The 12,241-nt window shown below is 34.3% G+C and overlaps 1 protein-coding gene and 1 non-coding gene across 3 annotated transcripts; one reads left to right on the forward strand and one right to left on the reverse strand.

The window, feature by feature from the left end:
* Positions 1-165: 165 nt before the first annotated feature.
* On the reverse strand, positions 166-10,584 carry LOC111783030 (MLO-like protein 3). Of its 2 annotated transcripts, XM_023663906.1 has the most exons (16): positions 10,477-10,584; positions 5,696-5,882; positions 5,515-5,572; positions 5,102-5,415; positions 4,888-5,004; positions 3,378-3,438; positions 2,976-3,064; positions 2,425-2,499; positions 2,234-2,322; positions 2,072-2,121; positions 1,904-1,944; positions 1,409-1,582; positions 1,240-1,275; positions 920-987; positions 755-815; positions 166-666 (listed from the first exon to the last, which is right to left on the reverse strand). In XM_023663906.1, the coding sequence occupies exons 2-16, from the start codon at positions 5,834-5,836 to the stop codon at positions 253-255; spliced, it is 1,788 nt and encodes a 595-aa protein (XP_023519674.1). In that variant the 5' UTR covers positions 5,837-5,882; positions 10,477-10,584; the 3' UTR covers positions 166-252. The 2 variants fall into 2 exon arrangements, with proteins under 2 accessions (XP_023519674.1, XP_023519675.1); XM_023663907.1 differs by lacking the exon at positions 10,477-10,584 and having other exon boundaries at positions 5,696-5,890.
* On the forward strand, positions 6,595-6,730 carry LOC111783744. Its single transcript, XR_002813425.1, has one exon. It is a non-coding gene; the product is annotated as a small nucleolar RNA Z247 (small nucleolar RNA).
* Positions 10,585-12,241: the final 1,657 nt, after the last annotated feature.

Raw genomic sequence — 12,241 nt, forward strand, 5'->3', positions numbered from 1 at the left:
TATTGTTAGTCAATGACTAAGTTTCTTTACCATTCTATATAGTTTAGATGGCAGGTTTGACATTATTAATTTTATTTGTGGAATAATTCGAGTCTTATTATTGTCTTGAGATATTCGATCAACAACATATTCTAAATCTTAGTTTCGGGCGAGGTGATTCCTTATCAAAATAGTTTAAAATTCATTTATTCCCGAGCCTAATTATATGTATATCAAAGTTCTACATAAAATGACAAAAGATGTAACCAAAATCTATGAAACCCATCTTTGAGTTTGAGTAGTTAAGGTTTTTTCTTCATGAATTTCACCAATTTCACTAATTTCATTAATTTCTCTCATTTTTATTTTTATTGGTTCTTCAACCATCTCACTAGACTCAATAATATCAAGACTGTTGAACTCAGAAAAAGTAGGAGCTCGGTGATGAAAAGAGTTCACCATCTCTTGAGAGCTTAGGGTTCTGCTGCTGCTGCTCTCGAACACTCTCGACGACTGATGCTCGGTGACCGTGGAATGAGACGATCCTTCCTGGTGCAGACTCGAGTCGAGGTCGTGGTGATGGTGATGGTTATGCTTCTTTCTCTTTTGCTTCACATCTTTGTGCCATTGCTTTATGGCTTTGGCTGTGTGTTCTTCTAATGCTGCAGCTTTGAACTGTGACCCCATCTTACGAACACGAACGTTCGAATTCTCACTTCACATGTTGTTGAATTAAAGAAAAAAAATACAATTAAAATAATTTATAATATTTTACCTGTGTGACGAGAGCATAAAGTGGCAAAGTAATGTAGCTGCACAACACTTGAACGGTGACCCTATTCATATGAAAAATAAATTATTACACAATGATTTTAAAGTTTTTTCATTAAAAAAAAAAGAAACGAAAAACTAATATTAATTTTATGGATGATATACTCACGCTAAGACGACTCTTATGATGATGACCTCCAAGTGTTCGTGGTAGCAAGATTTTATCCCATATTGTAGCTGGAAATGTAGAGTTTAACGAAATTAAATTAAATAAATAGTTGTAAAAAAAAACGTCAAATTACAAGTTTAGTCCTGGAATTCTTATCCATGGATCTATCGTACACAAAATTTATTTGTGCATGATAAACCCTGACCTTTCGATTTTTCAAAACATGTCTATTGTGATTGTGTCAGGGATACGTATGTAAGACTAAAGTTATAATTTGACCCAAAAAGAAGAAACATATAAAGGATAATAAAGATTTTTACCGTAACCCAGATGAAAAACGAAAACTCAAAGGCGTTCTGAAAAGAAAAAGAAGATCAATCAGATAAGGACATGTTTCGAATGAGCTAAAGATTTTTAAAAAACATGTTTTAAAATCGTTAGAAAGTCGTTCCAAAACATGGATAATTGAGGAAGTATGCTAAAGTTTACCATGAACAAAGTGAAATGAAGAAGGGTGAGAACAAATTTGGGGTGATTGAACCAGAAAAGATCATCACTTGGTTCCACCATTGGAGCTCCTTTGATCACATCGGTCTTGTCTTGAAGCTCAAGGGCAAGCCTTGCTACTATTACTTCAAGTTTTGTTCCAAGAGCTAGCACTATCTACATGTACACCCACAATACATTATAATTAAAATTTTAAAATCTTTCCTAAATTATATATTATTGACTATTCTTAATTAAAACGCCCTACTTTCGTAATCGTCTAAGCCCACCACCGCTAGCAAATATTGTCTTCCTTGGACTTCCCCTCAAAGTTTTAAAATGAGTCTCGTTTTCACATGGTTATGATTTTTTATAAGGGTGTGAAACCTCATCCTAGCAGACGTATTTTAAAAACCTTGATGAGAGCTCGAAAGAGAAAGCTTAAAGAGAACAATATCTACTACCAGGGTGGGCTTGAGACGTAAATTATAAACTTACAATTAGCGGAAGGAAAGACACCCAGAGATATGCATTCCAACCTGTTCATCGTCATATGTAAAACCTTTTTTTAGCCAAATTTAAAAAAAAAAAAAAAAAAAAAATTTTTTTATTATTAAAACAAAATAAAAGGCTAAGCTTTTAAATTAATGGGGTAGAAAAACTCACCATGAACATCTACAAGAATGAAGATGACTACTATAAGCCACATGAAAGGACTGTCATATCAAAGGAAAAAAAAAGTGAAGAATAAGTTAAAAGGGTAATTTTTTTTTTTTTTTTTGTTAGGCCGGGGTAATAACTTTTTGAAGACTCAATTGGATAATTTACCTGATACCGACGACGACTTTGAAGTCATTGTGCAATGATCTCTCGATGTACTTTTGAAAGTTGAAGGAAGTATTTCCCTGTATGTGAGTCTGTTTAAAAAAAAATGATGGTGAATATTATTTTTAATAAAGAGATGATTCTATGAGATCAAAATACTGTAAAATTGAACATGGTAAAGAGATTTTACTAACCGAGATGAAACCATGGCGAAGGGTCAAGTAGTCGACTTTGGCCACCGAACGAAAGAACTGTCTCAAGAAGCATTTCTGCAAATTTTTCATTAGTCTTTCTAACAAAAATATATTTTTTTAAAATTTATTAAATATTAAAGATAAATATTTCATTATGAGGTTAATAATTGAAGTATTAGGTCCATTTCATAACTACTTAATTTTTTATTTTTGCTATTAAAAAATTGTTCTTGTGTTCTTGTTTTCTTGCCATTTCGTTACCGTGCTAAGGTGTTTCGGGTTTAGAGTTTAAGGTTTAGGGTTTGTTTGTGTTTTTTTTTTACTAGAAACTAGAAAAGGACTATAGAAACTCAGCTGTAAGACTGAGAGCACGGGGAAAAGACTATAGAAACTCAACCCTAAGAACGAGTGCACGAGGAAAAGACTCTAAAAACCCAATCCTAAGAACGAGTGCACTGAGATTATAACAACTTTTAAGATTTTGAAATTCAATCCCAAACATTTAAATTCATGAAAGTATGAAAGTAACATAAATGAGTGAGAAAACTTACTATCCAGAGAAGAAATGGTGGTGTTGCACAAGAACTGATATGCCGACGTCCGAATGTTGTTTGCCTTGTAAATCTAAAGCGATGCGGATCTAATAATTGAAAAGTTAAATCAAAACTAGGCACACAAAACATTTAGGAAACTCATAAAATTTGAAGTCTTATTTTTCGTTAAAAAACAACCTTAAAACGTTTATGTTATTAAACTCATGAACGGAAAAGTTTGTATCTAATTATTTGTTAGGATTAAATCTATTTACATACGTGAAGAAAATTGTAAGATTATTTTAAAAAAATTCAAGAGCATTGAAACGAACACGAGGGTATTTTTAATAATTTAACCTAAATAATGGTAGTTTAATGTCTATACCACAATAAAAAATGAAATAAAATTAGTTGAATTACCATTGGCCACTTGATAATCCAACGTATGAGTTTCTTCTTCCCAAGCTTTCCAGCGTCTCATCTGTTTAAATTTCATTAAAAAATAAATAAAAATAAAATAAAATAAACTATATGAATAAAATTATATTTTGAATTAATATGGGAGAGAAAAGTCAATATATGACATTCAAATCAATAGTACATAAATTAATAAGTATGCATAAAAATTCAAATATTGTCGCATTCACACCCAAATTTAATTCAACACTCGGAACCAGATTGACTTGGACCGTTGACCAATAATATTTCATTTACCTCACAAAACAACAATACTTACCTGCCATTTTGAAGCATTCTACTGCTAAGTACTAAAAAAAAATGTATTTTCTACTCTCTATTAATATTATTTAAACACAATGTATACTCGACGGTAGAATTTTTAAAATTGTTTTGGAATTAACATTTCTATATTAATAATATCATAGTTTTTTTTTTCCTTAAAATATAATTTTAGTCACTATAGTTTAATATTTATATTAATTATGTAACATAAAACTAATGGACACATATTTTGCTCATGGAGTTTTATTTGTTATTTAATAAACACACGTTTTGATTATTTACTTAGTCTATACCCTGACTCGTTTAGGAATTAGATTGTGCTTCTTAGCACCTATCTGGCATTCCGTGAAATGGATCTAGAAACATTTTGTGATCACGTACAAGAAAACCTTTTTTGAATTTGCCCAAGGATTTTTAAAATTCATTTATTTCTCTCTGGATTGGGTAACTTTGGTATGGTGCATTTCATGTAACCAAATTTTATGGTTCCCGAATATGATTATCCGATCCTTATGGATTAAAACGATAAAAGCTATAAATCTTGTGTGGGGTGTGGAATGGTATTCTAATATCTATCTAATAAATATATGTGAATATGAAATATATATATATATATATATATATATATATATATATATATATTTAATTATTTAATTAAGTAATGTACATTTGCGAAAGAAAACTTTCTCTAATTTGAAACTTTTTTTTTTTTTGAAGATTGTAGAGAAATTGAAAAGTATTTTTGAAAAATTTTAAAAAAGTTTATTATTAATAAAATTTTTGAAAACAAGAACATATTTTTAAACCATTTTTAAAGCTAAATGATATTTTTTTCAACATCTTTTAAAATTTAAAAATATTTTTGAAATAAAGAATGAACTCTTTTCGTTTTTTTTTTTTTTTTTTTTTNATTTTAAGAATAATTTTTAAACACTTTTTTAAAAATTTAGGTATATATTAAAAAAAAAATTTAAAAATTTAAAATTAATTTTTTAAAAAATTAAAGTTAAAGTAACCCGTTTAAAAATTATTGTTTTTTATTGTTAAAAGATTAAAATAGATATTTTAAAAGCGGAAGGACTAAAATGCAATAAACTCCAAACTTAGGGGAGTGAAATGAAATAAATAAATAAATAAATAAATAAATAAATAAATAAATAAGATAGAGAGAGAGAGAGAGAAAAAAGACCTTGGCCTTTCCTAACGCCATGGTAAGAACGCTGTAAAGAATCTGCATAGCTGCCAACACGAATATGAAATTGTTCAATTGATTCATTCCTCCTTGCGATATCAGCGACGCCTTCCCCTGCCATCGCAATTCACGATTCACCAATCAATTCCTCACTGAAGAACACCGAACTTGATTTCAAATTTTGATTCGCTCAGTATTTTCCAATCATTACCTTCGCAGTACAGTAATCAGAAGAAGAAGAAGAAGAAGAAGAAGAAGAAGAATCACCGCTACTACTACTACTACTCTCCTCTTCTTCGCCTCCCGCCGCGAGGCTCACGAATTTTTCTGGCAGCCACGAAAACCGCCGATTTGTAGCGGAAGACGATCGCAATTGCTCCATCTCCAAATTCTTATTCGCTTTGATCTGTATTTCTCTCTGGCACGGAAGCATCGTAAACGCTACGCTATTCGGAATGCAAATCTTCGATACTGGCTGTTGCGTTACCGTCAGAGTTAGCGACATGAACCCTAGAAGCATCAAAACTGCGGCATCGACGAACAAATACAGATGCAGAAATCATTAATCCTCCGATTCTCATTCTCTTAACTTCCTTATTCGACTTCAGGATTCGGAAATCGTACCTGATTTAAGCTTCTCAACCGCCTCGAACAATGCCGTTTTCCTCTTCCGCTTCAACCACTGCGCAAAATCAAAATCAAAATCAAAATCAAAATCAAAATCAAAATCAAAATCAAAATCAAAATCAAAATCAAAATCGAATCGACCTCTGTAAACTGAATCAGAAACTAGATTTGGACTTACATTGGAGAGGAGATGAAGCAAATGCTCGAGGAAGAGGGAGAGGGAGATGAAGATGAAGCAAACCGCAGCCACGGCCCAAGTCGGCGTGAATTGGAGGGAGGAAGGATCCAAAGCAGCAGCAGCAGCAGCAGAGGCGGCCATTAAAGCAAAGGAAAATCAATCCGAAGAAGAAGGAGAAGAGATGTTGATTCTGTTAGAATTGGTCAATCCATTAGAATAGCTTGAAGTTAGTCATGCCATAAGAATAGGCTTACTTCGTTAGTTTCCTATGAAATCGGATCTATTAGTTAATCTTTTGCCAATATAAATAGAATATGTCCTCAATAGTGTGAGGCACAGTTTTGCATAAACTTGATATGGTATCAGAGCCGAAATAAGATCCACGAGATCCATAGCCTCTGCTGTTAGACATGTCAATCCCAAACAACACAATGTCTTCTCCGTCGATCAGTCAGGTGATTAGTGTTAAGCTTACACAAGAAAATTATCTACTGTGGTCTACCCAAATCCTTCCCTACTTGCGTAGCCAAAACCTTGTTGGTTTTGTGGATGGATCCATGCCTGCACCAAGCCAGACGATCGCCGTTGAACCAAGTGAAGAAACAGGGAATCGCAAAATTATCATCAACCCTGAGTTCACAGTCTGGTACCCCCAGGACCAGCTGGTACTCAGCCTCATCAACTCATCAGTCACTGAGGAGGTTCTCAGCACGATGGTTGGAATCACCACTGCACGAGAAGCCTGGATTACGCTGGAGCGACAATTTGCTTCCACATCTCGAGCAAGAGCAATGCAGATCCGTATGGAACTCTCTACTATCCAGAAAAAGGACATGACAATTGCTGACTACTTTCGTAAAGTAAAACATCTTGGTGATACACTTGCTGCCATTGGCAAGCGAATAGAGGATGAAGAACTCATCGCCTACATGCTGCAAGGACTTGGTCCAGATTATGATCCTCTAGTCACAAGCATTACAACCAGAACAGATGTATACACTGTCAGCGACGTGTATGCTCACATGCTGAGCTATGAGATGCGGCACTTGCGTAAGGGTACATTTGAGCAACTTTCATCTGCTAACAATGTCAATAGGATATCCATTCGTGGAGGTGCCAATGGAGGTCGAGGTAGTCGCGGTCGTAGTCGTCAGTTAAATAGTGGTCATGGACAATCAAGGCGTACTGTGAACAATCCTGGACGTCAACCATCAAAGACACAAAGCAGCTCAGGCATTGTCTGTCAGATTTGTGGTAAGCCCAATCACGATGCTTTGCAATGCTGGCACAGATTTGATCAGGCATATCAAGCCGAAAATAATCTCAAACAAGCAGCTTTGGCAACAAGTGGATACACTAGTGACACAAACTGGTATGTTGACACTGGAGCCACAGATCATATCACCAATGACCTAGAGAGGCTTACCACCAGAGAACGCTACACTGGCACCGACCAAATTCAGGTTGCAAATGGCGCAGGTTTGTCTATCTCTCATATTGGGAATTCATTAATTTCTGGTTCATCTCTTGTTCTGAAACATATCCTATATGTTCCTAAAATCAATAAGCACCTAATTTCAGTACAAAGACTAGCATCTGATAATAATGCTGTTGTAGAATTTCACCCAAACTATTTTTTGGTTAAGGACCGAGTCACGAAGAAACTCCTGCTCCACGGTAGATGTAAGAATGGCCTATACGTTCTACCGCATAATTTCAGTCAAGCCTTGCTGACAGCCAAACTTTCGAAAGAACAATGGCACAGAAGGCTAGGGCACCCTGCATCTCCAATTACCATTAGAATTCTACAAGATAATAATTTAGCTATAGATACTAATATTCCCTCTTCCTCAATTTGTAATGCTTGTCAATTAGGGAAAGCACATCAATTGCCATTTGGTTCTTCTCAGCATGTATCTACAGCACCCCTTCAATTAATTCACACTGATGTATGGGGTCCATCCATTGCGTCAGTAAATAATTCCAAATATTATGTTTCCTTTGTTGATGATTTTAGTCGTTATGTTTGGATTTACTTTCTGAGATGCAAATCTGATGTTGAGTCTGTGTTCCTTCAATTTCAAAAACATGTTGAAACTATGCTAAATACCAAAATTCGCTCCGTCCAATCAGATTGGGGGGGTGAATACCATCGGTTACACAATTATTTCAAATCCACAGGCATTGAACATCATATCTCCTGTCCTCACACACACCAGCAGAATGGGTTAGTCGAAAGAAAACACAGACACATTGTAGAAACTGGCCTTGCTTTACTCGCTCAAGCCAACATGCCTCTATCCTACTGGGATGAAGCTTTCAACACAGCTTGCTTTCTTATAAATAGAATGCCCAGCCGAACCATACAACAAGACACACCACTTCATAAATTGTTTGGTAAAAGTCCAGACTACTCCATGCTTAGGGTGTTTGGCTGTGCTTGCTGGCCTAATTTAAGGCCTTACAACAACAAGAAACTGAGTTTCAGAACTACTAGATGTATATTCTTGGGTTATAGTTCTTCTCATAAGGGATATAAATGCTTAAATAGAAGTACAGGACGTATTTACATCTCTAGAGACGTGGTTTTCGATGAAAATATTTTTCCTTTTGAAGAATCTAAGCCACCAAACAAAACCACAAATCCACATCATCCTGTTCTACTTCCAGCCTTAGCCAAACTTGCTAGTTTTTACACTGAAAATGCTCTTACAGATATTGAACCAGTTGTTAGTAATTCCCATATGAATGATGGTCAAACTGATAATATTGCTAGTGACAACTTGTCTGGTGTCAGCTTATCTTCTGCAGATAATACAAGAAGTTCAGAGGAAATTGCAGAATATGAAGCTGAGAGCAGTTCGATCAATGCTCAAAACCAAACTCATGAACATGTGTCTGATCAACCAACTGAAGCAGCTAGTCAACATCCAATGCGAACAAGGTTGAGAAATAACATTGTACAAGCTAAACAATTCACTGATGGAACTATCAGATATTCAGAAACCTCAAGAAAATTCGCAAGCGCTGTAACTATCACAACTCCGATCATAGAGACTGCTACTGAACCTCGAAACCTGCAGGAAGCCATGCAACATCCAAGATGGAGAGGAGCAATGAATGATGAGCTCTCAGCGCTAAAACGAAATGCCACTTGGGATCTAGTTCCACCCAAACCTGGAATAAATCTCATTGATAGTAAATGGGTGTATAAAGTGAAAAGAAAAGCAGATGGGTCAGTTGAAAGATTAAAAGCAAGATTAGTTGCCAAAGGATTCAAGCAAAGATTTGGTGTTGATTACACTGATACTTTTAGCCCTGTGATCAAACCGTCAACAATCAGGGTCATTCTTTCGCTAGCAGTAACCAAGGGCTGGAATATGAGACAAGTTGATATCCAAAATGCATTTTTGCATGGAATTCTGAAAGAGGAAGTGTACATGCGACAACCACCAGGATTTCAAGACTCAGCCAAACCAAAGAATTACATATGCAAGCTCAAGAAAGCCCTTTATGGCCTGAAACAAGCCCCAAAAGCTTGGCATTCAAGGTTGACTGGAAAACTTATTGAGTTAGGCTTCAAGGCTTCAGTAGCTGATTCATCTCTTTTTATTCTCAAAAACAGAGAGATAACTATCTATATGCTCATCTATGTTGATGATATAATTATTGTGAGCTCCTCTGATCAAGCAACCGAAAGGTTGATTCAGAAATTGAAAATAGATTTTGCAGTAAAAGATTTGGGTGGTCTTGAGTATTTTCTGGGTATTGAAGTCAAGAAAACACGAGATGGTATCATACTGTCACAGAGACGATATGCCTTAGATTTGTTGAAAAGAGTAAACATGGAAAAATGCAAACCTATGTCTACACCAATGGGTTCTGCTGAAAAATTATTCAGAGAACAAGGAATACCCTTATCAGCTGAAGAACAATTCAAATACAGAAGTACAGTGGGAGCACTACAATATTTGACAATGACTAGGCCTGATTTGGCATTTGCTGTCAATAAAGTGTGTCAATATCTTCATACACCTACTGATGCTCATTGGGGTGCTGTGAAGAGAATTCTTCGTTATGTTAAAGGCACACTAGCATTAGGAGTGAAAATTCAGAAATCAACCATGATGTTGTCGGGGTTTTCTGATGCTGATTGGGCTGGTTGTCCCGATGATCGACGTTCAACTAGCGGCTTTGCTGTATTTCTTGGAGCAAATCTAATCTCATGGAGTTCCAGAAAACAGGCTACAGTGTCAAGATCAAGCACCGAAGCAGAATACAAGGCCATTGCGAATCTTACTGCAGAAATGATTTGGATCAAGTCATTACTGAAGGAACTGGGCGTGTATCAATCAAAGGCTCCTCGCCTCTGGTGTGACAACCTCGGAGCTACATATTTAACTTCAAATCCAGTATTTCATGCTAGAACGAAACATATTGAAGTTGATTTTCATTTTGTTCGAGAACAAGTAGCACGTAAAGCAATGGAAGTTCGGTTCATTTCATCAAGTGATCAAGTAGCTGATATCCTGACAAAACCACTGTCTAAAACTCCTTTTACTACACATTGTAACAATCTCAACATGTACAAGACTTGTTGGGATTGAAGGGGACTGTTAGAATTGGTCAATCCATTAGAATAGCTTGAAGTTAGTCATGCCATAAGAATAGGCTTACTTCGTTAGTTTCCTATGAAATCGGATCTATTAGTTAATCTTTTGCCAATATAAATAGAATATGTCCTCAATAGTGTGAGGTACAGTTTTGCATAAACTTGATAGATTCTGTAGAGGCGCGAGAAGGAGATGATTTAATATCGATAATGAAAGTGTTGAGAGTTATGGGGCCATTGAAGTGGAAGCTTTGGCGCCATTACTTCTGGTGAAGGCTTTGACTGAGGCGCCGTGTGGTTGAGAATTTGGATTTTTAATGCCCTTTCTTGCAAAACTACCTATTTATTTATTTATTTATTTATTTATTTATTTATTTATTTATAGTCCCTATAATTTTATTTTATTTTTAAGAAAAAGACATTTTAGCTAGTTTTTTTAATTAAAATTTATGAAAAATTGGAAAATATATTCCATTCTAAACTTATTTTGTGCCAAAACTTTAATTCGCTTAATTCATAAGTTATTGAGATTTTTACGTGGAAGCATGAGCATAATTATGCTGGATTTATTTAAATTTAGAGTTATGATTTGATAATCTGAACAACTCGAACTATAAAGGTTCGGTTTGTAATCATAATTAGTGTAACGACTCGAGCTCACCATTAGCAGATATTGTCTTTTTTAGACTTTTCCTTCCGAGTTTCCCCTCAATGTTTTAAAACGCATAAGCTAGGGGAGGTTTTCACACTCTTATATAGAATGTTATTATAAAAAATGTTTCGTTCTTTTGTCAAACTAACGTAGGATCTCACTGTTAGTGATGCATTATAACTTTGTAAATATTTGATATTTAAATTGTACGAAATTTTAATTATTAATATAATATTTACGATGGATAAGAAGAATTAAAAAAAAAAAAAAAAAAAAAATTTAAACCCAATTCAACCCAATTGAAATTTCAGTTTGGGTCGGTTGGTTGTGAACTTTATTGGAATGGTTCGAGCCAATAATCTTAAAAATTAAATGATTTAAATGTGATAAATCTCAACTAAATTAGGTAAAAAAAAAAAAAAATCTCTTACTATTATTTCAAAATTTAAAATGTAATTTTGATTTAAAATTTTTCATGCATATCAATGAAGCGACACGTGTGTTAGGTTTCATTACACCTCAACACGCGGTTTTTAAAATCATTAATTTCTTCTATCTACTTTTCACACCTTTTTTTTATAATTATAATCTAACATTTAATTCATTAATAAAAATATTCATAAATTTAAAATCAACTCTAATATTATAATTTTGATGTAATTGTGATAAATTTGTATCACTCTCATTTTTTTATTCTTTTTTCTAGTACATGAAGATCGGGAAGGACGCACCTCTGGTGTATCAGTTATCGTATCCACGGTAAATGTTGGGTAGCTAAGTGCAACAAATAACTGCTAAAAATATGTAAATAGTAACCCATCCCAAAATGAGTGCTCTCCTATTACGACTTCTCCAGAGCCTCCGATAGCATAGTCTAGACAATGATGGGTTCTTTGCCCTTGCAAGAATAGAGTGACAAAAGTTTTGAAAATTCAAGATAAAGTCACGACGATATGAGCCGTTTATCATCAGTGTCAATTACTTTTTTTTTTTTCCAACGATCATGTTAGAGTCCCCACAACTTTTTGGAATGTCAAAAATACCCTTAAACTTTAAAAAGTTTGATAAATATTGGGCCGAGATTTATTATTATTATTATTATTAAAACAACATATTATTTTCTAATTTAAATTATATATTTTTTTTTAATTATTGGCATCCTTTTCCTTGGTCAGCTGTTTACACGATCCAATATTAAATTCATTTATTTAATTTAATATTATTTTATAAATATTTCTTAAAGAAAAATAAAAACAAATATTATTCATTTTATAATGGACGC

The sequence above is a fragment of the Cucurbita pepo genome, chromosome LG20 (genome assembly GCF_002806865.2).
Source record: "Cucurbita pepo subsp. pepo cultivar mu-cu-16 chromosome LG20, ASM280686v2, whole genome shotgun sequence".
Lineage (NCBI taxonomy): Eukaryota > Viridiplantae > Streptophyta > Magnoliopsida > Cucurbitales > Cucurbitaceae > Cucurbita > Cucurbita pepo.